Source organism: Trachurus trachurus (genome assembly GCF_905171665.1).
Source record: "Trachurus trachurus genome assembly, chromosome: 9".
Lineage (NCBI taxonomy): Eukaryota > Metazoa > Chordata > Actinopteri > Carangiformes > Carangidae > Trachurus > Trachurus trachurus.
In genome coordinates, this window is record NC_139895.1 from 23,118,060 (window position 1) to 23,145,764 (window position 27,705).

At 42.4% G+C, this 27,705-nt stretch overlaps 2 protein-coding genes across 3 annotated transcripts; one reads left to right on the plus strand and one right to left on the minus strand.

Moving 5' to 3' along the window:
* Window positions 1-868: 868 nt before the first annotated feature.
* Window positions 869-14,815, minus strand: ddhd2 (DDHD domain containing 2). 2 transcript variants are annotated; one of them, XM_083979680.1, is made up of 18 exons: window positions 14,699-14,815; window positions 14,046-14,229; window positions 9,757-9,949; window positions 8,389-8,582; window positions 8,154-8,243; window positions 7,879-7,999; window positions 7,695-7,784; window positions 7,471-7,612; window positions 7,122-7,330; window positions 6,967-7,028; window positions 6,734-6,853; window positions 6,562-6,657; window positions 6,139-6,312; window positions 5,413-5,568; window positions 5,200-5,302; window positions 4,944-5,105; window positions 2,934-3,102; window positions 869-2,789 (listed from the first exon to the last, which is right to left on the minus strand). In XM_083979680.1, exons 2-18 carry the CDS (start codon window positions 14,163-14,165, stop codon window positions 2,708-2,710), a joined length of 2,283 nt encoding a protein of 760 aa, XP_083835806.1. In that variant the 5' UTR covers window positions 14,166-14,229; window positions 14,699-14,815; the 3' UTR covers window positions 869-2,707. The 2 variants fall into 2 exon arrangements, with proteins under 2 accessions (XP_083835806.1, XP_083835807.1); XM_083979681.1 differs by having other exon boundaries at window positions 14,679-14,801.
* A 1,282-nt stretch (window positions 14,816-16,097) lies between these two features.
* On the plus strand, window positions 16,098-27,301 carry LOC310990869 (clustered mitochondria protein homolog). The gene is made up of 28 exons (XM_083978400.1): window positions 16,098-16,340; window positions 17,786-17,895; window positions 18,222-18,393; window positions 18,929-19,066; window positions 19,204-19,358; window positions 19,467-19,621; window positions 19,734-19,856; window positions 20,024-20,156; window positions 20,639-20,731; window positions 20,872-21,038; window positions 21,214-21,393; window positions 21,480-21,917; window positions 22,005-22,078; window positions 22,209-22,313; window positions 22,414-22,514; window positions 22,602-22,754; window positions 22,856-22,918; window positions 23,050-23,282; window positions 23,378-23,462; window positions 23,618-23,771; window positions 23,867-24,006; window positions 24,850-24,930; window positions 25,023-25,148; window positions 25,293-25,402; window positions 25,493-25,586; window positions 25,686-25,811; window positions 25,900-25,973; window positions 26,452-27,301. The coding sequence occupies exons 1-28, from the start codon at window positions 16,289-16,291 to the stop codon at window positions 27,068-27,070; spliced, it is 4,254 nt and encodes a 1,417-aa protein (XP_083834526.1). The 5' UTR covers window positions 16,098-16,288; the 3' UTR covers window positions 27,071-27,301.
* Window positions 27,302-27,705: the final 404 nt, after the last annotated feature.

Here is a 27,705-nt window from a genome sequence, read left to right on the forward strand (position 1 = left end):
CAGTTCACCGCTGTAGTGATGAAGTATTTACCTCGGAACCGCGCATGCTCCAGGAATTCACCATAGCAACGAGGATATAAGGACCGGACTATAAAATAAAAACTATGTAAATATAACCAGAAAAATACAGAGAAAATGTACTCTGTTAACTTTTCTGATAACTGGATTGTTTGTGCTGACACATTCTTCATGTCTAAACTAGATTTTGTGATTGCCTGTTGCGGTGGAGCTGAAGGAACCATTTCGGATTAATCTGATTAGGCCTATTGGTTGTTTTTCTTTTCAAATAAAATTACAGAAAATAGTGTTACATTCTCATACATTGTCCAACCAATGATTCATTATATCACATAGGGAAATTGCAATTAACACAGTAACCTAACAAAAAAACAATTTTGAAATTTGAAATTTGAAACTACAGCTAATACTTTTTTTTTTAAACTAAGATTATTAGGCTAACTGATTAACTGAATATTATAATGGTTGCCATAATTTGTTTGTAAATGGGCTACTCATTTTATGAGCTAACCACTGTTGCTATCTTTAATGTTACAGAGTACAAGTATAAAGAGGAATGAAAAGAAGATCCTCAGTAGGCCTACATTTAAATTAACCTTAAATTTGTACTTGGATAAATGTATCTGGTTGCTAATCACCTTTGTAAATTGTTCTTTTTGATTTAGAAGCTCAGTGAGGTGTAGATCTGTAGGTTTGCCTCACTAAGATTAAACAGGTTAAGTCACAGTGGTTACTTCACATCCAGAACAAGAAGGCTTCCATCAACTCCAACAAACCGACAACAAGGTATTGGTAATGTTTTATTATGGCACACAACCATATTCATAGTGTATTCTTCATAAAGCGGAACATTTGTTTTTGGTATGTATCAACATATTAGTATCAAATGCCACAACAGTTGTCATGGTGAAGAGAAAATGTCTTTCTTTTTTACTGTTTCAATAGGCTACTAACATGTTCAAAAAAACAAACACAATGGTGAGGTTCAAGGAAAATTACTCCAACATGGTAATATAGTGTTCAGTGCATTTCTAAATAAGGAAAAATGAACAACCCCATGTGGTTAATTTGTTAATTGTGCGGATGTTACACCCAAAGGGTTGGGATCAAGGTCATTCAGAGCTTTGGTGCTGGGGCTGTGGTTCCCCTTACGGTGCATAACATGTGAGTCACAGAGTTAAATCACTCTGACAGAGAGAGTTTCTCAACTTTCCTGTTTGGACCTTGTGTTGCTCGATATGCGACATGAGACATTTCTAAGAATGATTTCATGATTTCAAAGTGTCAACTCTTATTGCGGCGTTTGTAAGAATTATGTGAACATTGGAGCACAAATCAGTGCAAAGCAAGAAAGGCTGAGAAACTCTGCTCTGACATTAAAAAGTGCATGCAATACAGATGAAATGTTGATTACACATTGTCCATATAAGGAAAAAATAAGGAGATGAAGTATGATTTGGCCCTTAGATTTTGCAAAAGTTAGCCAGATCCCAGTCTGTCTTGGAATTAACAATATTTGAGGATAATTACAAAGCTGGTATGGGCTTGCAGCGAGATATAATTTGCGTCAACTATGACAGAGCAGAACGAAGAGGATGATAAAGGAGTGGCACAGACCTGGAGGACAAAAGGTAGAACTGGCCTTTCTGTACAGCTTGCACACGGCTATAACATACTGTACTCACACACACAAACACACACAACATGATAAAACAAGTCCTTTGGAGCACCTGCAGTTCTGTACTTCATTTCTGACATGTTTCTTCATCAGGATTACTTCTTTTCAACTTCACTTTCCATTTACGGTCAATAAAAGACCGCAAAGGGAGCTGCCTAGAAACTGGTAACAGACAAAATGTTACCCTTAATTTTCCTAGTCAGGCTATTTATAAAGAGGAGGAGGATAACTTCTGTTGCCAAGAGGGATGCCCACAGTTGAACACACCTACAATAGGGATTATAGTTAATTGTAATTATAGTTCTACATTTCTCAGTTTTGGAGGCCGTACACAGGTTTGGGAAACATATCAAAATTTAAAGATTATAATCTACAATTTATTTATATTCTGGTATTTTAAAATATATTTTTTTGTACTACAGTACATAGAAACACCAGCTAAACATCTATTTCAGTTTGAAATTCAAACCAATGTGATGAACACTATAACCATTACAAGACTTGATGTGTTCTTTCATACTTGAACGATTATTGTGTGTGTTCACTGGTTAAAACAATAATTGTTTTCAGTATTAATCAGCTGCAACTGTAAGCATGATATGTCAATAATTGTTGGTAATTGAAAGTGCAAAGTGAAGTAAAATAAACAATAACTCAAAGAAAAAGAAAAAAAGTGCAACCAGGACCATGACAGTAATGTCGGGGTGGATGTGAAACAACACCAAACCCTTTCCATTCTTTGAACCACACAAAGAAGCCATGACTACCACAAATCGTCTGAAACTAGTTCACCTGTCGGAAGCCAAACAGTTTCCACTGTTGGGGAGGAGAGGGCAGGCGGGGCAGGCGGGGCAGGCGGGGCAGGCGGGGCAGGCGGGGCAGGCGACACCCAGACAGACAGTAAGGCATTCTGGGACTGTGGAGCCTGTAGCTCCGTCCGGTCAGCTGGCCTTCAGTTTCTAACTTTCAGGTTACTGTCATGTTTGCGAGTTCACATTCATGAAACTTTTATTACTGTTGTGGCTGTTCAAAGGCCACACCCTGCTTGTCATAAATCTCCTTCAGCAGCAAGAGAGCAGTATCCTCAGATTCCCTGATAGACAAGGAGAGAGAGAGAGATAGAGAGACAGTGAAGGGTGGGAGAGCGAGACATTTCATTGAACCAGAAACACAAAACATAAGCAGGGCACACTCATTCTGGTCCACCCTCGCTCTGAACAGGTTATGTGTGACTCACCAGTAACACAGATGAGACTGGATAGCGAACAGATATTCGTTGAAGCTCTCAATGGGTTTCTCCTGAAGTACATAGTCGATCCTTCGGCCTCCGTTCAACATCCCCATATTGATCTCTGGCTGCTCCCCCTCTTCCACTGACACTGAGGACTCTGCCTCCTCAGTCACTCCTGCAGGGACACAAGTCAAAACAGATAAGATGGTATAGGGAGACAAACAACAAATGACAGCAGCTAGCAGGAGCCCCTAATGGTTTTCACTCATATTTTTCAGTAAAGGAGGAACAGATCAGATTACAGACAGAAAAGAAGAGAGTAGCTGCTCTGAAGCAAATAGCACTTAAACCAAAAAGGATTTATAGAAGAATGCAGATTAAACACAACACAATGCAGTTTTATTATTTCATAATAAAACAACCTGACCACAAGTACAGGTCCTACACATACTGCAGGTATACAGTAAATGAGGTTTTAACTGCAATTCAGAAATATCAAGCAACAGATATGATTTCATATAATGATAACGATAATCTGTTAAATATTTGATTTAGCCATTTCTGAACTATTTTGAGATGGATAAATGTGTTTGTTGGTATATTATGAACATCCTGTGGTTGTAAGAGAGATCTCAGTACTACGTTGCTGGCTGCTTCTTTTTCATGCATTTTGAATGGTTATTTCAGACATCCCAATTCTGCATTTATTATAGCAGAACTAACAGTACCCTACATGGTGTGCACCTCGTGGTCCTCTCTGACAACAGCTACATTCCTTCTGTGTCCATTAATAAACCGACAGATTAAGTTCTCCAGGTGGTTTAGAGAAGAACAGGACATGTACCTGCCTGTATTTTCTGAGTATGTGACTTGCCGCTGATTAATGACATAACCTGCTGGTTCAGTTCCAGCATATGACTCTTGTTATAAAAACTGTGATCACAACTTCACAGATGTTATTGTTCAGTTGTTAAGAGAGTGTGTCATGGGCCGGTTACTCAAGTGGCGTCTGGTGTTGACAGTCAGTCAAGCATCCAGTTCAACCAATCAAAGCTGAGAGCCAGAGGAGGAGGGAAAGGCCTGAAGGATATGTCGGTAAATTAAGGTTGAAGATTAGACGTACAGAAGGATCGGTAAGACATTCTGAGAGGGAGGAGCAGAGGAGTAGTGAGAGCCTGCAGCAATGATGACTTACATTGCATAACATTTGCTCTTTGTAAAAGAGTCAATGTGCCAGAGTAAACTGTAGTAAGTGAACACACTGTTTTTCTTTTAATCAGTGGTGTTGGTGCAGCAAAGTAGTCTCAACAATGAAGAAAATAGTGATTGTTAAAAATGTGAAATTTTCCAGATTCAAGCAAGGAAAATTAAATATCAGAGAGTCTATAATAAACTCACAGGCTTTTACTGAATCATGCATCTACAGTATAGAGGTCTATGAGAGACAGATAAATCTCCAGCCATTCTGCTAAAGCCTACCACACACATAAAGATAATCGGGCTGATTTTGCCCCGATTTCCCCCCTTCCGACCAAAGACAAAAATCGGCTGATTATCTTAAGCAGATAATAATAACCTAATTTATTCACTTTTTGCATTTACTCAAGCCATTGGCATTTTGGAGTTGTTGCACCTAAAATTCCGTTGTACTGTGCACAATGACAATAAAATAATTAAATTCAACTCAGTGTGGCCATCCTGGCTTACCTTGGAAGTAATATTTATGAAGGGCCCTGGGCCACTCCAGTATTTTAGTCCAAAAATCAGCATTTTTCTCGTCTCTCTTAGCAGACACAGTGACTGCCGCTGAGGCTGAGGTTCGAGGTAAAATGGAAAGGGGTGAAAGGTCGCAGAAGCAACCACCAGACAGAGCAAAAGAGGGGAAGGGAGGGTGGCAACATGCAGAGAAGGATGAGAGGAGTATGAAGAAAAAGGGTTAGACACACCCTTCTGCACACTCCCACACACACACACACACACAAAACATACACATATAAAACAAAAGTTATTTTTTACCCTGTGTCTCTTGAAGGTTTCTCTCTATTGTAGTTTCTCCTTCCTCCACCGGGGGCAGTGCAGCAACAGGTAGTCTGGAAAAAGACTGCCATGCAGTCCGTAATGATCCCAGTACATTGTTCTTCAAATCCATGCTCATACGGGTCAAGCTGTCCTTTAGTTCTGCGAGACAAAGAGAAATAAGTATTATCATTGAACAAATGTTTATGCAACAACATCGTTCAGCAAAGAAAAGGAAAGAGACAGAGAGACATACCCAGGTGCATCCTCTTGCGGCCTTTGTGATGTGGGATTAGCATAGGCTCGAAATCTATATCTGAAATAATCATGGGCTCTACTCGATAGGCCACAGGATCATACTACAAAGGAGAAAGAAATTAAAGTACTTTTAATAGGGGACCTCTTTCAGTAAGTGAGAGGAATGCTGTAGTGAGAGCTTGTGAAATGCTGCAAATATGTGATTACCCACCGGGTGGTAGATGTTGTAAAAACTCTTGCAGGTTGGGAAGGTGTAGTTTGGATCGATGCGTTTCAGCCCACGGACGGTCAGAAACATTCCGATGGGAGAGCCAAACGCAAAAAACGTCTGAGGGTGGAATGCCAGTTGTGGATAATCAATGGATACCTGGGGAGAGAGAGGGTATGCTCAGAGACATGTGTGCTACTGCACATCCAGTAAGTCAGAGAGAACTGAGATGAAACTCCTCTGGTGAACCGTGATGTGTGAAAACAGACAGGCATTCACAGGGAGGGAGCATGACAGCAGGTAAAGAGGAGACGGAGGAAGTGACCATTCATGCAGGAACAGATGAGCACAGACACAGAGGGTGGTCTTGGATTGTACGACTCAATGAGACAAACACAAATCACAGTATAATGTGACTTAGGCATGGGAACTCCATGGCTCATAAAGTAGCCACTGTAAATCAGTTGCCTTGAATTTTCCCGGCCCACAGTGGGCTGTATATCAGGAGAGACTCCAGGTACAGTGAGATCAAAGAGATTGAAGGACAAAGCCCGGTAGCATGGGGACACTATGTGAGACACACCTGTCCCTTGGCTATGCCTCCATTGGTCTGTCCAGGGAAGCGGGAGGGGGGTGGAAGAGAAGCAGGAATTTGATGCATCAAAGCTTTCAGCTACTGGTTCTCCCAAGCACAAATAATCATACTGAACCTGTAAGCATGTGTGCTACCTGTCCAATGCCCACGTCGAAGTATTCATAGTCAACAGCACTGGTGACAGACTGCGCTCTATGGAAATGTGGCTGGGGTGTCGGTCCCGAAGAATGGTTACCATCACAACCACTGGTCGCTTGGAGTGGGGCTTGCATCCCTGGTGCCAGAGGCACTGTCCCTGATTTACAATCCTGTTTAGAGTGAGAAATACAAACAGGCTCAGTTGATGCAAATGTACAAACTCTACTACTACTACAAGTAAAAGACACCAGCAATGAAAAACTCATGTTTAAGCATATGAACCCAACTAGATACATTTTGTCCAGAGACAGTTCAGATCTAAGACACATAAATGTGAAGGAGGGTTTATAGTCTGATAAACCAACCAGACTAAATTAACTAAATTAACCAGATTAAATACACACATTTCTGTGTCTTACCTCTGGAATCCATTTTCTCTTGACGTAGTTCAGGATCTTCTTCCGAGGTCCAAGAGGGATTCCTAAAACTTTAAGATCACTATCATGGCAAAGAGCCTAAAAGAAGAGAAACATACATTGTTAACCATCTAATACACTTTATATGCCCACTATGTGTGTGTGTTTGTATTACCAGTGACTCCAGGTCAAGGTTTTCTGCCTGCAGTGTGTCCAAGTATTGCTGTAGGCCCAGCCTGGCCAGAGTCTGCTCCAGTGTGTCGCAGTTGAGACGACACGGCTCACCAGAAGGCACCTGGAGTACAGGGAGGGGGAGAATGGGAGATCAGTTTTCTACATACCGGTACATAGAAATATGTGATATTTTTAGCACTATATTGATTTTGTCTTTTGTGACTGTAAACGTACCCCCTTTCTGGTTTCAGTCCCAGTCCGCTGATTGGTTAACAGGTCAAATAGGATCAGCGAACCTAAGGACACGAAAAGAGGACTCAGTATGTCTAAAGTCAGTATTTTTATGTTGCACTTGTTTGTAACTGTATGTGTGTTTCTGTATCTCTAACCTAGGCTGTGGCCAACTACTGTAACTGCCCCGTTGAATTCTGGGTGCCTCTGTTTGAAGAGGGAGTGCAGCCTATTGATCTCTGACGCTACTGTGTCCACGATGGTCTGGCAGTAGGTGGGACTGTTGTAGAAAAACAGGTCGAGCAGAGTGTCGTTGGTGAAATGTCTCAGCCTGCTGATACTGGGAAGGGTGATCCTCTGAATGTCCCTGGGAGGCAAAGAAGGTGGGAGAACATAAAATGCAGTTAGCCAGAGTTTGAAGCACAGAAAATCCAAGTTTCATGAGTATCAGTAGCATTAAGTATTGCACAACCTGTTAACTCTCTCTCCACCCCTCCTCTTACTTACTCATCCACCCCAGTGGCATCCCCGTGTAGAGCGCTGTGCCAGTTGACTGGGAGGAACTCCACTCTGCCTACCTGACCGTCCTGCTGAGCACGCTTATAATGAGAGGCCAGGAGGGACAGGGAGGCACTCCTGAAGTCATTTACTGGGGAAAGATAGAGATAGAGAAGTCATGAATACACATTAATGTACGCTTGTACGTAAATAATGAGTATACATACACCTACCACACTGTATGATGGATCTGAAGCGCAGGTCACACGCAGGACCAATGCCGTGCACCATAAAGACAAGGTGGTCCACTTTTTCTGGTTCACCTGGGAACACAGAATAATGATGAGCACATTACCTAGTTGACTGTAGGTAATACTTCCTAAAAACAAATTATATTGCAGATTCCTACACACACACCATCGGGTATTTCTACAGAGATGTTCTCCACTCCCCTCTTGACTGTTCGAGGGCGTGTTTGCTCCGAGGGGGAAGACATCCACTCGTCCTGCAATCCTATTGGCTGATATTGCATTATCAGCTGAGTGAGGAGCAGGGAGATGAAAGAGTGGAGATTTTATGAGAGGAAGACAATATACCTAACAAAATATACAGTATATTCACTTGTTGTGTAGGTTTGTAGTATGGGTATGCAATCATACTGTTCGTGATGATATTTTAAAATCAGGACTTACTTTGGGATTGTGTAAAATAACAGTCTCTCCAGTGGGGAACTCCAGTTTCCTCTTCCATTCGTCCACGGTCACTGCTATCATATAAGCCTCCTGAAAGATTGGAGGATGCGTAGGGGGAGGAATCAAAGACAGACGAATATAACTGAGGCACAGGCAGAGTTAGGAAGAGAATGCAGTGAAAAGCTGCAGGGGTGTATGATTTGGTGGTTTAAGTACAATGTCAGTGTCCGACTACCTCCAGATTTTTGCTGAAGTCTTCGGGGTACGGCATGAAGCGGGTGTCTTTATCTCCTTTGTAGAACCAGGTACAGCGACGGACTTCAGTGGGACCCTGCTCCCAGTACACGGCATAGCGCTTCCTCTCCTTGACATGCACATCGTACCGTTCTCCATCCACCGCTACCACCACCTCCTCGCCCTTGTCTCCTCCTGCAAAAGTAAACATACACAAGTAGATGTGAGAACCAAAGGAAAATGTTCTGTGAGGACAACTATGTACAACAGCGTCGTGCTCAACAGCTTTTGAATTGTAAGAACATGTTCCCAGATGTGATGTTTGTTTCAGACGCATGGAGGAAAACAGTAAATGAAATAGTTGTTTATGGGAACGCCAAGTAAGTTACTCTTCAATCAAAACTCTGATGACTGAGAACTTAACCACAAGGCTTTGGTGTTACTTTGCAGCAATTATGGCTCACTGACCTTGGACTTCTGTAGCAGCATCATTAGGAGACTGAGTTCAGTTCTCTGGAATATTTTGTGGGCAGAGACACTGCCATTTTGTCTTGTATTACAGAGAATAACTGTACACTCTCATAGGGAGAGACACGTTTTATATAGTACTGTATATAGATACATAGAGCAGCTCTAGATGGTACTCTTTATAATACCAAGAGGAACTTGTTTACTAAGCCTTTTATTAATATCATTGCTGCTTTTGATTGCTTTCCTTGGCAGTAGTTACGTGCAGTCTAGTAGCCTCCATGACGCTTTATAAAACCATTACATGAATGAACCTTTTGGACACATGAGGTGCAACGTGTTAATTACTGAGCTTCAGGGGTGCTGTTATGCAGGATTTTCCCCACATTTTCAGTCTTTATGCAGAGCTAACTAGCTGCTAGCTGCTCACTATTTACCAACAGACATTACAGCAATATCATTTTTTATCATAATGTCTGGCACTCATTTAAAAATCAAATCTATTCAATTAACAGTTTCTCTTGAGGAAGTTGTGTATGTTTTTAAGTAGTCATTTAACTTCAGGTTTAAATATGGATACCACACATGCCAACTCTGCATTTAATTACTTCCTTTAACTTTCCACAAATGACTGCCTATTGACAAAACACATAAAACCACCCTGAAACCTTAATTTGCCGTCAACACCTAGTAACAGTGAGCATGTCCTGTCATGAGACTTGAGTGTCCTGGTGGGCATCAGGCCAGTGCTGGCAAGAGTATTAATTTAACATTTTATCCTTTTCACAGCTGTTTGTAGTAAACTCGTCACTCTTCTTTTGTTCTTTTCACAAATATACTCTATTAAAGCATTTAAACAAAACGCATATTATTCAGTGTGTGTAAAACATAACGCCCTTACCATTGTTGGAGGCCCTTTCTAGTTTCTCAGAGTCCTCCATGCTGAAAGGAAGCCAGGAGGTGCTGTCATCAGCCCGTCGACAAAAGAACCAATGAGGCTGTACTTCTTTGTAAGGAGCTGGGGGTGACTCCATGTCAAGCATCTCGAAGGAAGATGTGGAAGAAGGAGATGCCTCATCCACCACAGGCAACACCTGGAAAAAATAATAACACAAGCATACTCAAGACATTAAATCAAAATTCGTTCTTATTGTCAGCAATATTTCCTCATTACCAGGTTAAAATTCAATGCCTGATGTACACATTAAACATATACCTGCTGTGTTTGCCCTTGGTAGAACAGCTCACTGTGCAACTCTGCAGCTTCAAGAATAAGTAAATACTAAAGTCTGAGCTAAGTCTGCACTCTTCTATTAGGCTCCTATCGAGGAACCTGAGACCATCAGACAAAGCAAAGGACAGTCACACAGGAAAGGATCAGACCTCCTCTAGGCCGGAAGCACAAAGCCCTGTTTTATTCTTTCCCCTCTACAAGCTATCTCTTGTCTCCTCTTCTTTCCACGACTGACACAGCCACAGCTACAGCTGTATAAGAACTGGATCTATTTCCACTGAATAATAATAATAATAATTTTATTTATAAAGCGCTTTACATCAAAGTGCTGTACAACACATCAAAACTGCTTGCAGTTTACAAGCAGAGACATTCCAAAACAACAAAATACAGAACATACTTAAAACAGGGCAGGATTTTAATAATGAAAACCCATAAAAAGACCCATATGCAACGGTAAATAAGTGGGTCTTAAGCTTTGTTTTAAAAACCCCAATTGAACAGGCCTGCCTGATGTCCAAAGGGAGATTGTTCCACAGTGTTGGAGCACGATAGGAAAAGGCACGCTCACCAACCGTCTTTTTCCTAACCTTTGGAACACAAAGAGACACACTCCTATGGGAGCGTAGAGACCGTGTGGGTACATACACATTAATTAAATCACTCAAGTACAAAGGTGCCAAGCCGTTTAAGATTTTAAATGTTAGTAAAAGCACCTTAAAATCTGCTCTAAACTGAATAGGGAGCCAATGAAGAGAAGCCAGCACTGGCGTAATGTGCTCATACCTAGATGAGCCAGACAAAATACGGGCTGCAGTATTCTGAACCATTTGTAATCCATGAAGGCTCTTCTTGGATAGTCCAGATAAGAGGACATTACAGTAATCAATCCTAGATGTAACAAAGGCGTGAATAAGGACCTCGGCATCTTTCATTGACAGAATTTGTCTGATCTTGGCTATATTTCGTAGGTGAAGAAATGCAACACGTGTCACCTCTTATATGTAAATCAAATGAAAGGGACTGATCCAGGACAACACCGAGATTCTTTACTCTATAGAATGTATGATATCGTTGTCGAAGGATAGATAGAAATGATCAAACTGTTGTCTGTAAGTCGGGGGTCCAATAGCTATCATCTCAGTTTTAGCTGAGTTTAGTAGCAGGAAGTTGGTTGATAGCCAAGACTTCACTGCACTCAGACAGGCTATGAGTTTGTCACAGTCCGACCTTCTTCCTGCAACCACTGGCATAAAAATTTGCACATCGTCGGCATAACAATGAAAGACAATCCCAAAAGAACGTAGAATCTGACCGAGTGGTGCTAAGTACAATGAAAATAGTAATGGCCCCAGGACGGAGCCCTGTGGAACCACATGGATAACAGGACAAGGATCAGAAAAAACATTGTTATAAAGAACACGTTGAGATCTCCCTGACAGATAAGATGTCAGCCATGCAACTACCTGACCAGAGATGCCAAAGTAATTTTTCAGCCTGTCCAATAGTATGCAGTGATCCACAGTATTGAACGCAGCGCTAAGATCTAATAATAGAAGAACCGATGTTGAAACTGAGTCCATGGCTAATAGTAGGTCGTTAACAACTTTTGTGAGAGCTGTTTCGGTGGAATGATTGGCACGGAAAGCAGACTGTAATGGTTCAAATAATTCATTTGATGACAAAAAATTTATAAACTGGATTGAAACTACTTTCTCCAAGATTTTTGATAAAAAGGCTAAGTTCGAGACGGGTCTGTAATTTGCTAAGGAGTTACTGTCAAGGTGTGGTTTCTTTAACAAAGGTTTGACCACAGCAGCCTTAAAGCATGCAGGAAAAACCCCTGTAGAGAGGGAGAGGTTAAGGATGGATAATATATGGAGACCTAATGTTGACCAGAGTTCCTTAACAACCCATGCTGGCAGAGGGTCAAGAGAACAGGTAGTACTTCTTGCAGCCATAACAATATCGGTAAGCACAGCCAACGAGATATGCTCAAACGTACAGAAGCCTTGTTCAGGAAAACAGGGCACTGAGGCGACACAGTTTAATCCCTTGGGCTGAGGTATTCTAGCTCTAATGTCCTCAACTTTGTGATCAAAAAACTGCATAAAATCCTGAGCAGAGAGATCAGTGTGAATAATTGGCGATCTACTGTTTGTTAGTTGAGATACTGTTTCGAAAAGAATCCTTGGATTCTGCTTATTGGTCGTAATTAAATTAGAATAATAGGCTGACTTTGCAGCTGACATCCTGGACTGATATGTGGTCAGACTATCCTGCCATATTTGATAATGAACTTCAAGCCTAGAACTGCGCCACTGTCGTTCATTATTCCTACAGCTTTTTCTAAGACTTGACAAGTCGCCATTTAGCCAAGGCATAGGATTCTTCTGAGGGCCCTTTCGAGTCTTAGCTGGGGCCACCAGATCCAACAGACCCCTAATTTCACTATTAAATTTTTCAGTTAAGCAATCAACAGAATGAGACTGACTAAAGGCAGAATCGACCACCTCAGGCAAGCACAAGGTCAACTCGTTCAAAGCTCTGGGGGAAATATAGCGAGTAGACCTCAGAGATTCTGACTTTTTCCCGGAAGCAGATACAATAGGGATAGAAATATCGAATAAAACAACTGAGTGATCCAAAACTGGGAGAGCACAGATATCACTAATTGTCACGGACAGTCCATAACCAAGCACGAGATCTAAAGTATGACCACGCTGGTGTGTTGGTCCGGATACAAACTGAGTGAGGTTGAAAGAGTCAGTGACATCTAGGAAATCTTTGACTAGTGGTCTGTCCCTACAGCAGATGTGGTGGATATTGAAATCACCCACGATTTGTGAATGTCTTACATTCACAAACAGCGCTGCCAGTAATGCTTGTGGTACTACTACTACTACTGCTCCGGTGTCATTGTGTTAAAATAAATGAAAGACAAAGGCTGACACAACACCCACATGACATACGATACAACAGGCAAATCAACAAACCAATTAGGAATGTAATGTGCAACACTGAGAATAAACAGGAATGTGAACGGAGCACATGTCCTGAGAATGAAATCAGATTACCTCCTTGTAAGTTATTCCTTCCTGTGTGTATGGTACATTTTTTCTATCTTTAGTATCGTGCAACAAAATAAATTCTTTAGCCATAAACCCCCAACACACTCACTCATATGGTTTATGTGATTGTTATTGTTCCATCCAGGTACATGTGTGTTCTTCGCTTATCACTGACAAGACGTCACACTCTGGTGCTAACTTGCGACACCGTGCTGGTTATATTGTCTCCTCTATGTGCTGTGTCTAAAAACGTACAGTGTGGTCACCTTAAAGGGGAACAGTATGTGGCTCACACATCTATAGCCTCTGCAAGCTCACCATTGCTGCCTTGCCCTACTAATATTCAAAAAGGGGAAAAGAGGGCAGCAGCTGTTTCCGTCCAAGAGGACAAGAGCACAGACAGACGTCACTCTGTTCTCTCTCGTCACATTCAGTACGTTTGAAGTTTTGAAGAAGACCTTTGTTTTAAATTGCATTGCAATGAATCCCAATTATGTGAATTTAATTTGAGTATTTCAAGTTCAAGTACCTTGAACTTGTGCAAGTTGTCATTGCTTGCTGTATATAGAGGTGAGATGTTACGTTTATCTAAATTTCAGTGGCTGCTTAAAACTCTCTGGGTTTGCCTTATGAGGAGACCAACCCAGTACAGAACTAATAATAAAAATTAAAAAAAAAACTTAAAAGAGATGAGAGTCTTTCTTTTTTACAGGACCATACAGGTCGGCTGTATTCAATAAGAGCAAGGACACTTATTATATAATTAAAACCTGCACGTCATATCTGTGATGCCTAACTATTACAACATACATCCTAAAAATGAAAAAGGCATATTCAATGTACAACACAGCACTTCACTTCACAATATCACACATGCAGGCTCACCTGATCCTCAGGTGTGTCCCCTGTCCGGCGGGCCTGAGTGGGGCTGTCGGACAAGTCCTGTGTGTTAATGTTTGGGGCAGCCTGAGACAGACGCCCCTCCTCACCAGGACTGAATGACATTAGCCCAAGACCGGACCTCTGCCCTCGGCTCTGACCCAAGGGGAAGGGCACTCAAACACTGGACCTGCAACAACAACAACCACCACCACAACTATTAGTACATAACATAACAGGTCAGACAGTGGTGCTGCTATACATAGACAAACATGGACACCGTGGCAGCTGACCCACCAGTCAATAATGTTTACGTCCTCAGGGCAAAATGAACATGAGATGTAAACAGAGAGGTTAAATAATGTGTGTGAGCTAACGCTAAGAGGGATGTGTGACTAAGTTACTACTGACAAAATGTTACTGACACCTAAACTAGCCAACGTTACCGGTTATTTCCTGTTTTGTTTGCGTGTGAGTGTGTGTCAATGTTATGAATTAACAGATGCTTCCGAGAGGCCAGAGAGGTTCATCATGCTAGCTGAGTTGTGATGGTTAAACGGCGGGACACTCGTGTTAACTTCACCGTCCCCTCGGCCTGTTGTTGGATGTCTTTTGGGTGTTTTAGCGGCTGTAACATACATTTGTTATCTTGGACTCACCGACAACGTCGCAGACATGCAGATGATTTGTTTGCGTTAGACGGTTTGTTTTCGTTGATTAGCTCCGGGTAGCTCGGCTAGCAGCAAGGACAGCCTCCTGTCAAACGGTGCTCGGTTTGAGTGCTCCAGGAAATTAGACTATCGGGAGATTAAAGGCTGACTAAAACCACACTAAGCACCAAATTAATCGTTTTGAATAAATACAGTTCTACAGAGGGGCATTTCTGTGAGGCTCGAGTTTTCAATGTGTGAATATCAGAGGGCGAAATACGTCAACACGTCGTCCATTTGCACTAGAATAAAAAACATTCCTAATAAATTAATAAAATCGCACCTTGTTATAAGATAAGCGTTAATATGTAACAGTAATTATGATTCAATTTCACTTGGGCAAACAGCGATGGGAAATGTCACCAATGGCGGAAACGAACGGAGCTTTATATGTAAAACCTGAAATTTACGAGTGGCACTGCAAGGCAACACTAAACACCACAGCGTCATGAAGCCACCTCCCTCAAATAGGCCTACTGTACTTACCAGACGTTATGAATTTGCATACATAGAAATCAGTAATTAGGGGGTAAAAACACAACTTGTGGGTTTGGGGCACATGCCGTAGGCTACTACTAACTAGATGTCAGATGTGCGTTTGAGAGGAAATACATGTTTTCCAGCCAACAGACAGATTAAACGAGCGACATACTGCAGATGCTATTCTAAATGCCATATTCACTTAAAGTGAAGGCTCTTACTAAAGGGCAAAGTGATTCACTTTGCCCTTTAGTAAGAGCCTCGGGTATTTTATGGCATGCACCTGTACAGCCTATGAGCCTAACTAAGAAAGCTGCCTAAGTATGTGTAAAATGTGAACGCATTGGTTTCTTAAGAATGAGGTATCATCATGCATCATGAGACACAGACACACCCATTTGTTTCATGATTGTATTTACAGCTAAATCTGACTTCACCTTCAGTCAGTGGTGTAACATCCATAAGGGCCCCCATGACCTATTGAGGAAGTGTGTAATTTAAGTGTTAAGTGTTCCTGTTACCATTAAACATGTAGCTATAGCCAGATAAACACACCCTGTCATTTGTAGCATGAAATGCTTAATGTCAGAAGTAGGTTAAGATTAAAGTAATTAGTCAAACCGCTATCAAAACTAAAATGTAATTCCCACCTTTCCTCCAGGGTGGAGAGAAAGAGGGAGTGAAGAGTGAAATATGCCAGCAGGGGAAGGAAGAGTGAGTAGGGCTACAACACATAGACACACCCAGTCCAACAAAGTGAGACACATGCAGGGAGTAATGAGTCTGTGTGGAGCAATAAGAGGGTGTGGCCTTTTCACACAGGGAGAGCAGATAAGCTGAGTTTGCCTTGTAGAAAGGGGCAGGAGTCACAATCCTGAACAGTCATTTACTTTCACTCGGCTGGGCTCACAAGCAATCCAGCTGCGCACTTCCACTCACTCTCTCCCTCACTCTGCGCACTCTTCCAGCAGTCAACACTGAGGGGAGAACAACTTCCAGAGCAGGGAAGTGAAAACACAAGAGGACAGCTCAAGAAAAGAAAAACTTCAACACGCAGACATGAAGGACAAAGTTAGGAGAGGAGGAGGAGGAAGAAATCAGGCCAAAAGTGGTGAGAAACTCCTGCGATGTTGTCCTTCTCTGCTCCCCTCTCTCTCTCCCCCTCTGTCTCCTGTTTTGCTCTTTCCTCTTCCTTCTTTTTTCGCCTGGTGCCTCCCTCGCTGCAGAATGTGAGGAGGGTGGGAGATTTAGCACTGTACTGCTGCTCTGAGCTCGGCCTGTGCTATTTGCTGCTTCAAACAACTTTTTGACCACTTTGAGAAGTGCTTTTAACTCTTACGCAGAGTTAGTGTCATACCTGAAATAGCTCTAGGTAAACTGTTCCTACTCTATTACAGTCCTACTTTTATTTGTTCCTGCACACCTCATGTGCAAGGATCAAACTCATACACATATCTTTTAAGTGCTTTAATTTTTGCTTTTGCTTTAATTTTTACCAGCTCTCAAGTGGGCCTCTCAACATTTTTTAACCTGCCACTCCTCCTCTTCAAGACTGAGTGATTGAATTAACACACTCAGACACTCACACACACACACACACACACACACACACACACACACACACACACACACACACACACACACACACACACACACACACACACACACACACACACACACAAAAGATAGATACTGTACATGGACTGTGTGGTAGTAGCTAAGGCAGTAGCTCCCACAGAAAAGAGGCTACTGGCTCTGAACTCACAGCGAGGAGGGACCTTCCTCCAGCCAATCACAAACACAGAAGCTATGTTTTGGGTGCTCTCCAGTGGTAAAGTGGTCCCAGATTGACAGCAGAAACAGGAGATTTACTGTGGAATGAACTACAGCCTTGAGAGATGAGACCTGAGTAACTTCTCTGCGCTGTTGTTATCTACATGTAATGTGCAAGCATCCATGCAGGTGCCAAGTTATTGGTTTGTTAGTTTACACGCTGTAAAATTCTGCTCTCTAAACATACCACCGTTGGGTGTGGTTGACCTTTTTCACTCCGAAATGACATGAGGGCGAGTAGGCAAATTCAACAGGTTTAGTCACACGGCAGGTTGAGGAACACGCTGGGTCCTGCTCTCCCTCTGGTTCTGCCAGTGTGTGTAAAAGAAAAAAGAAAAAAGGAAGACACACCCCACTTTCTTTTTCTTTGACATGTCTTTTTGCATAATTTCACTCCTGGCCTCAGGCACTCTCACACACAGACTCCTCAGTGCAACGAGTCATCATGCGAAATGATTCGGCAATAAGAACAGATCTGAACATAATACATCGGAATTATAATTCCTCCCTCAGTTCCTTCCTTCATTCATTCATCCATTCATTTATTCTTACATTCAGTTTCTCATCCATTTTTCTATAACAGCTGTCTGTAGTCCTTTCAGAGTGGAGCTGGAAATGTTCCCAGCATGTAATGAGTGGAAGACAGTATTATTTACTTGTCCTTTGGAGGGCTCTGTGATTATCCTCAGCTAGTTTTGTTTTTCTTACTTCCCCTTCAAACAGATGTAATCAGCATGACTGGTGGAAAGAATGCTGTCGGTAATAAGCAAGATGAAGACACATCGTTTCCTGTGAAGATCCAGGGAGCGGGAGTAGAGTCATTTGAACTGCAGGTACAAAACTGAATCCATATTTGTTTCCTGTCTGAATGTAAGAAGAGTTCCTAAGTGATCAGAGATGGTGGAAACAAACAGAGATAGCTGAGCGTACAGTTTTTATAACAAATCAATTCTTTACCTGGTGTTGTATCTTTGCGTGCACAGTTTACTTGTGTTTTTTATCATTTTATCATGTACAAAACTGGAGTCTCAATGTGATGCTTGAAATACCTTGTGTTCTTTGACTATACTCATGAACAGAGTACAGTAGTGAATGTTAATCCAACAGGCAGGTATATAAGTTGTTATTCCTTGGTGTGTTAAACCATGCCTCTCTCTAGGTCCATGGATTTTGGCTCGTCCAAGACGCAGTCATGACTCTGCTTTCGAGGGAGGAGGTGTGTCCTCGCTCGAACTTGTCGCTGGCATTAGCTGGAGCGACTCTGGATCCCCTGGCAGAACTGCAAAGCCTCAAAGGCCTTAAACCAGGAGCCATTGTTCGCCTGGTGGAAGGTAACAAACTTGTTTTCTGTTAACTCTTCTGGTCTACCTTTAGCCCATAAAGTAAAATCAAGACAAATGGGATTTGTCCCAATCAATTCCATAACTTTTCCAGTAGCTTGAACAACAAACCTTCTTCTTTTTATGATTAACACTTAAATTGAAGTGGGAATTGCACTGTACCGTGTTTGTACTTCACAGTTAAGAGCTTTCTGTAAGAATAATCCTATCTGTTTTTTCATCACAACCATTCCCCTTCGCACACACTTAAGTTTCTCTCAAGTCATTGTGAACAGCTGACTCACCTTTTCTCAGACACCATAACAAGGTTTATGGCTGCAGAGATTTATAGTTGCAGAGATTACATCTGTGTGTGCCAACCAATTAGTTTCTCACCTCCTGGCTGTTGAAACACTGAAGCTGCTTCGTCTGTGGCTACGTTGTTCACACCTATAGTAGGCTACGCACCCTGATAGATTTGTGTTTTGAAAAAAAAGCACCATTGTAAAGAGGGTCTGTCTAAATGAACCAGTATATTACTTTCCAGAGCCCTACACTGCCAACTCAGCCAGGCTCCATCTGGCCCGTGTCCTGGAGCTGCTGAGAGCATCTGGACCTCAGGATGCGCTGAGAGAAGGGCGCTCACCAAGCGTACTGGAGACACTCACACATTCACAGACGTCAGGTACACACACACACACACACACACACACACACACGCACACACACACACACACACACACACACTTTGCATCTACGCAAGAGGAAAATACAAAGCTCCAAAGTTGCATGTAACTTCAAGTGCAATCTTTTTTTGTGCAGACTCCAGCTTACCAAATGGAAAGGGCCTGAAACGCTCTCTAAGCAACACAAAAACAGAATCGGCCAACCAGGACGGAGCTCCTCCTGAGTACCTCCTCCCTGGTTCCTCAGAAAGACCGCTCATGGCTCTGTTACCACACAGCTCCCAGCCAGAGGTACGCACTGTAAATACCTGCAATCTTTTAAACACTTAGGCTAGTTCACCCAGACACACACCCAAACACACAATGACTGTCTCTGACCGTATATATTTGTTTCGTCAGGCCCCGACTTACCTGAGGGACCTGTCTCTCAGCTGCTGGAACCCACCTCCAGGACACAGGAAGCTGCAGGGGGACTTCCTGTACATCTCTGTGGTGACGATGGAGGGACGACGATTTGACATCACATCTTGTCCAAAAGGTTTCTTCCTCAACAGGTAAAGAAAATCACAACTCTTTAAAGTCAATAACTTGACTTGGCAATCCCGTATAAACAACACAACTTCATATCTGTTTCTGTTTGATGATTAATTCAATTCTTCCTCTCAGGTCTACAGAAGATGTGTTTGATCCTCGTCCTGCTCAGTCCTCTCCAGTTTGTCACTGTTTCACCGAACTGCTCTGTCACATCAGCCCTGCCTTCAAACAAACTTTCACTACACTCAAAAACAGGTAAAGCTATTGCATGTGCCTAAAGGAGGCTCAGACACTAACAGTGGGGTTTGAATAAATGTACTGTATGTGCCAAATGTAATACTTGTAGACCAAAACAACACAAAAAAATGACTGTCAGTGAAAGGGATTTTGAGTAATGCAGCTTGATATCTTTCTCCCCTCAGGACTCAGTTACCACCAGTTGAGGTGATGCCCACTCCTTACCACACACTGAGCTGGCTCGGGCCAACCTGCGCCTCCCGCACTCACAAAAACACCTTCAGCAGACTGGGAATGGATGAACAGGCAGCAAGACAGGTCAGCAACTTCCTCAGCGTTCAGAGATGATCATATTTCTGTCTGATCAGCTCTGTCTGTACAATATGTAACTCTTGATCAGCAGGAGTGGCACTGTGAGGAATTTTTTCTGGTTATAAACATGCTATATTTATTTGTGTTGTATATTAAGTGGTGCAATAGCATTCTTATTACTGTATGAGTTGCAGTATTTTATTATTTAATATACATAAATGTAACATTTAAGTTGGCAGCCTTTAGTGTGAAGCATTTTCCCATCTGCCATTGTTTGCACAGGGACGGGTGTGAATGTGACGGTCTCTGAGTTCCACACATCCTGCGAAAAGAGCTGAATTAAATTGTGTTCACTGACTTGACCTGTCACGGAGTGATTATAAAAGATAGCTAAAATAAAATGTGTGTGGGTCTTCGTTGTAGTTTGCTGCTGGAAGCGATACTGAGTGTAGTAACTACGTGTGTAATTGTTTGTGGTTCTCGTGCAGGCCCCAGATTGGAATGAGGAGTTGCAAGCAGCCAGAGGTCTTCCACAAGGCAGTCTGGAGGAGAGGCTGCAGAGAGACAGGGCAATGCTCCAGGTAACCGTGAAAGCTGGGATCCAGCTCAAAACAGCATCAGGATGGCTCAGGGCAACGAGAGCAACAGTTTTCTTTCATGTGTTTTATTTGTTCGCTTTCTCCTCTTCTCACCTTTGCTCTTACCTTCTTCTTCCTTTCAGGTAAACAGTGCGTTTGTGAGGGCCGTCATGCAGGGGGCAGAGACTGTTGTAGATGGCTTTGTGGAGCCAGTAAATGGAAACCCAGAGGACCCAGCTTTCCTGTGGGGTGGCCTGTACATGAACCAGGGGGCAGCAAGTGCAGTGTTTGGTGGGGAAAGGGGTCGCAGGTAAGAACAGACCACAATAAACAAATTATATATAAAATTAAACACCTGAAGTAATTTGCTCTCAGTTATATTTATGTGCGGGTTAAGTGAAGCGTCCAATAAGAGGACTAGCTATACAAAATTTTTGTGATAATGGTGTGGATTATTTAATTGTTTCCTCATCCTCTTCTTGCAGGGCAGCTCAGAGGTTGGAGCTGAAAGGAGTACAAGCCTACAGTGACCTGGAGGGGATGGAGGGGCTGCACACACTACCCACAGCCGTTGTAGACTACAGAGGTGTACGTCTGTCTGCGCAGGGCTTGGCCCCTGGGCTGGAGGGCACGGAGCAGGACCAGGAAACTGCTCCTGCTGCGAGGTACACCCTGTGGACCAAACAACAAACTGTGTTTTACTTTTTTTTCCAGCTTTTTCCGCTAACATCTTTCTCATTCTGGTTTTCAGAGGCTTGATGTACGGGGTAAATGCAGGACCCCAAGAGTCCCCTGAACGCAGAAAGCTACTAGCACTCCTGGCTAGTTCTGCCAAATCTCTCTCACTCCAGAGACACGTTGTTGTGATGCGCGAAAATCACAAGGTCCCGCTGTTCACTTCAGTGGATGCTCAGGGACTGCTGGGAGCTGATGGGAGGTTCTACATACTTGATGTGTTTAGGACCTTCCCAGCTGATGCCAACTTCTGCCCAGAAGCAGAGACAGAAAGTCAGACAATCACTGGAGAAGAGCAAAAGACAGAAAACTGTGAAGAGGGAGAGGAGAAGAAGGGTTGTGTAAAAGACGGCTGGCCAGAGAGTTATAACACAGACTCTGGGCTTCCAAAGACATTTCCTCACAGCCTCTGTAGACTGAGACCAGAGCTGGTTCAGGCTTTCATCCAGCACAAGTGAGTCTTACATAAAATTAAGCTTTTAATCTCCACTTTCAAAGGTTTTTCTGAAAAAGTTAACGTTTTATTTTTTGCTTCTATTAGACACTGTCAGTTCACTCAGTGTGTCAAGGAGACCTTGGACGAGAACGGAGGCTTTGAGGAATGCGCAACAGCTTGTAAGAAATGCTTACTAAGAAGAAGATCTAACCCAATGGCAACCAAACTTATAGTTAATACTTAATAATATATTATACACTACTACAGAACTTTGGCCCTTCTGTCCTTAAAATGTTTTTATCCCTCCAGGTGACTCTCGAGCCACTAATGCAGTGCGAGCTGCTTGTAAAGAGATCGGCTCTGTTAGTGACATCATCTTCGAGATGCGCTTTAACCCCAACGTCTTTTGTCCAGGTATACAGAGATACCACAAACACTCATATACACACACACACATACAGTCACATAATTTGCCATGACATAACATCACATGCTTCTTGTGCACTGTGTTTAGGGGTATCCTTCCCTCCTGCCGAGAGTGCGGCCACAAACCTGCAGGAGAGGTTACTGAGGGAAGCTGCAGCTTTCATCGTCACACACCAGATACCGGCCTTCGTAAGTTGACCACAGATAAAATGCTTTAATAGACACATCGTGTGTGAAAATTCAACATGTTTACCACATGTATGTACATGTATGCAGGTGGATTATTGCCAACATTGCTATGAGCCACCAATGGATGGAGCTTCTCTAAAGCTGGCACTTCACCAGCAAGGCATCAACCTCCGGTATCTGGGCCATGTGCTCAAGGCTATTAGCCAATCAGAACACAAGGAGCATCTGAGGCATATAATGGTGTGTTTTATGTACAAAATAGCCAACATTAAACTAGTCTTAGTTATATAACCACTCTGCTAACTGTGCTTCCTATTTTTCCTTCTTTCTGTGTTCAACAGAGAACGGTCCTAGGCGACATTTTTATCCGCTCCACGAGAAGAGTGTTCAACAGTTTCCTTCAGGTACTTCCAAATATTCTGGCAGGAGCATTACTACGTTCGCACAACTCAAAGTGGAGAGGTGAAATAGCAGCAGGTGCGAGTCCACGTGCTCTAGAAAGAATGAACTGCAGCTTCTGGTCGTGTCTTTACAGGGTGTGGATGTGCCTAGTCTCTCCGCGGCTGTCAGTCACTTCCTCTGCTGCCTATTGGTTCCCCACTTCACGCCCGCTCCTGTTGGGGAGGAGATGAAGAAGAAGTCAAGGCGGCGTGGCCGAGGAGCTGGGGCCTCTGAAAGCACGCCCTGGAGCACTCTCACCGGGTCTGAGCTGTGGAACCTGGTCTGCCAGGACGCTGCTGAGACGTACAACATCTCTGACAGCCTCGGGTAAGGACCAAGCCTTTGTTTGTTCTCCCCTCGTGTTTGTTTGTACAAAGGATTAGTGTTAGTTTTACAACAACTGTCATTTTTCTCTGTGACAGCTCCGGTCCGAACCACCTCGTAGAGCACTACGGCCTCCAGAAGGTGTCTCTGCTCAGAGAGTTCTGTTTGAAGACTGGAGTGCAGGTAACAGACGAATGAAATGTGGATTCAGTTTGTTATAAACCTTTCAAATAGTAATTTTTTTATATAGCTGCCAGGTAAAAACTGGAGAAGAGATAGGCTACTGTATAGGCTAATAGGAGAGAAAAATATGTTTAATATTTCTATGTCCACACCAGTTGAGGCTGAGGGACTACCTGCTCGACAACCAAAACAAAGCTCCCATTGGTCCAGACGACATCCTCAACATCCTCCCTGTTGTCAAGCACGTTAACATGCCGACCGTGGACGCTTCAAAACAGTTCCGCGCTGCACAAATCTCCATCCAGAAAGGTGAGTCAATTAAACTGGACTATAATCTTGATGTCAATGTTTATTTTTGTTAAATTAAGTCCAATTAAATATTATTGTGTATTATCCTACTGCAGGTCTGCTGGATCAGGCCCATGAGCAGCTGAAAGATGCAGCCTACTTGTTTGGTAGGGTGTGTGACGACCTGCACCCTGAGGCCTGTTTTTGCCACAGCCTGCTGGCCAGAGTGGCTTACCTGCAGGGAAAGACAGCGGAGGTAGGCTTGCTGCTCCACATTACTTCACAGCTATGCTATTGGTAAAAAACATAGTATATTTACTTCTTTACTCTACAGTTACTGTTGAAGGTATTTTACTTGTGTAAAAGAAATATGATGCAGTGATGACCAGTATTGCATAAAGATACACTTAAATTTGTTAGCTACATATAAGTAAAATCAAAGTGCTATTTACTTGTCAATACATCAATAAATCAGTTGAATAAAATAACAGATGATATAAAAAGAGGACATTCTTCCTCATGAGTACTTTTACTTTTGACAGTTGAAGTCAATATTTTACACTTTTCTTGTCTGTTATTTGAAATGTTGATCCATATGAGGATTTATTTGTGGTTTTAAGAGGGAAAAACAGTCTCAATGTAGATTCGCAACTCCTCTCATGACTCTCTGGAGCTCTAGTGACAAAAGGTCTGTGAGCCAATCAGAAGAGAGGATAAGAATTTAGCAGGTTTCAGATAAACTCTGAGTGAAACCAAATCCTACAAGGTTGGATGGGTCCACATGAGCCAGCCATGAGGCATAGCTGAGGGCCGTGACTGTACAGTTGTGACATCACAAATTTACACAGCCCTGGCAGCTTGTTTTAAGAGTATTAATGTAGAGCTTTAGACCTGCTTTATCATAAAAAGAGACAGATAAATCACACTCTATACGTTATGAGACCTTTAACTCTCTCAGCACTGCTATTTTGTATGTGTGCTCTAACACAAATAGTTGATATAGTTGAATAGATGCATCAAATGGTTTTTCATGTTATTTGTATATGCAAAGTCAACCATTTCATTTCCACTCATCACTGTGACTCCCTCTGTTTCTCAGGCTCGCAGTATCCAGCTGAGAGCAGTGGTCATCAGTGAGCGGGTGCTTGGCTTTGACCATCCAAACACTATCCAGCAATATGTGAGTAGAGTTAACCTTTGTGTCACAGAGTATGTACTGTATCCTGTGATTGCATTGTAATCATTGTCCTATCATTGTTATGTATTATGTAGACCTTCTTGGCTGTGTATGTGTTGGCTGGAGGGGAGACTGCCCTGGCTCAGAAGTGTTTCCTCAGAGCTCGACTAATGCTGCTGACAGTCCATGGAGAGGACCATCCCTATATCGCAACACTGGATGTAGGTCGCAACACTTTAAAAATAGACACTTTTTGCTATCCACTTGAACCTAAAGCAAACACATTTCCCTTTGAGATATAACAAGAAACAAGTAGACAACACCCACTTAAAAAAGATGACACTCCTCTCACTGTTTCCCCACAGAGCTGCCTTGGGTTGGTGCTGACAGGAGAGCAGACTGGGAAGTTCCTAAAGAATGCCCTGAGACTTAACACTTCCTTCTTCGGGCCCTCAGACTTGCATACTGCTCTCAGGTAAGTTATCACTTATAGCTTGCGCTGATATTTCCTAAAGAGGTTTTTGTTTTGTTTTCCAACATTATGTTTTTTTTTTTGTCTATGCAGTCAGCACCTGTTGGCCCAGTGGATGTGCACTAAGGGTGACTACCGAGGTGCTATGACCCATGAGAAAGAAGCTCTTGCTGCCTTTACTGCCCTGGTCAGTGTTTCTTTATTTGAGAGAACATGTTAAGTGGATTGGTTGGTGTATGTGTGTGTGTATGGGGGTGTGCTATCTTATAGTTATTTTCTTTCTCAGTTTGGAGAGGATCACCCACAGACACGCTGCAGCAAAGAGTTTCTGTGCACCATAACCAAGCAGGCGGTGCAGGTGGAGCGCTCGCTCAGACAGGCGGGACCTGACTGCACAGAGCAAACAGTGGAGGTATGTGGAGGAGCTCAGGTTGTCTCTGAGATAATCTTTAGAATATTGGAAACATGTCTCTTAAGCTTATTGTCCTCTATTTGTTTAGTGTCTGACTCCCTCAACTGACACCACTTTGGAGCAAATGGTGCTAGTGACAGGAATCAGGAGGATCACAAAAAGGTAAATGTCACAGATATGTATCATATAATGCCTAAAGTGTGTTGAAATGCTGAAATGTTGACTTTATAAATATTAGATTTTATTCTTAAAAAACCCAATACTGACACGATGAGTGATTAAAACATATTATATAAACTAATTTTCTTGTTATGTGTCTCTGAAAGACAAGATAAAAAAATGAACGTGTTGTTTTTTAAACTTATTTTGGCAAGTCTATATTAATGCATTGTTACTTATCAGCTAACAAAAAGAAAATACAGTATATTTGTGATAAGCAAAAGCAGTCAGTGTTAATCTGTTTAGCTTTTTAAAAATACACTTTCTTTGTTCCTGCTTGATATCTATTTTCTATTCTCCTCTGTAAAAATGAACCAAACAAGTAAATGCTGAATACATAACTGCCCCACCTGCTCTAGTGCTTTTTTTCATTATTTTTGCTAATCAGGAAAACTCTCATGAATTTATTGTGTTTTCACAGTGACAGGCTCCAGGAGTATAAGCAGAAACACCTGGAACGAAAGATAGCAGCAGCAAGAGAACTGGGACTCAAACTACCTTATGATACTGCGAACGAGGGGGAGAAAGGCTCTGGTCAAGAAACAGGATGCGGGAAGGAAGCTGAAGACGGAGGAAGCCCTGCAGTAAAGAATAACAGTGAGAGCGAACAGGAGCAACTGGCGGACGAGGCGTCAGTGGAGAGCGCTGCCGCAGTTTCAGCTAACGGTCCAGATGTGGAGGCAGCTGAACAAAACCAGCATGAGGAGAAAACAGATGCAGGCGGAGACAGTGAGGACAGTGAGGTCAAGATAGCGAATGGGGAGTCAGAAGTCAAGGCTGCAGGAGATGAAACTGAGATCAGTGCACAAAATGGAGTAAAGAGCAGCGCAGCTAACGGGGAGATGAAATCTGATGCAACAAGCGAGGAGATGAAGTCAGATGAGAAAGATGGTGAAATAAATGGAGCAGGGGACATCGCTGTGAGCCCATCAGTCCTTAAGAGCAAAGGGACCTGGGCAGATGTTGTTGTTTCAAAAGCAGTTAATGGAGGAGTAAATGGAGTGACAGATGTCACAGCCAATGGAGTAGCTGAAGAGTAAACACATATCAATCAAGGAAACAGTGTTGTAGTCAAGTTTTTTCTGAAGTCACTGCTGCAAGATAAAACTCTCCCTGGGATCCTAGTTGTTATTTGAACCAATGAATACGAAGCTCAGTATAAGGCAACAGAGAGTAAAAGGATGAGTATTACTTTGTGGTGGTGAGGTTATTACTGATGCAGGGAGAGGGATGAACTGTTGAGTGTTATTTTTTTCCAACAATAAACTTTTTACTCTGGTGTATTAAACATGTGCTGTCTTTTCTTAACATCAATCTGGTGACAAACAGAAGCACACATAAGATACAAATCTATTATTCATAAAAATTATGATTCAGGTGTAAAGTCAATCTACACAAAACAAAACATGAGGACATTTTTCTGTCAAAGAAATAAAAAAAAAAGGTAGAAGATGATGCAATAGAAAGTTTTGTGTTTTGGAATGTAAAACACTTTCTTTTGTATTACATACACTGTAGCAGGACACATTTTGAATGCACTCTATGTATTAAAACTGGCTGTCTGTAGTGGATATAGCATGGATTGTAGGATTGAACCTAATAAAACATCAGTATGACCATTTTAAAGCAGATATCAGTGGAATGTTTTGTTAATATAAGTCCTAAATAGTCCTAT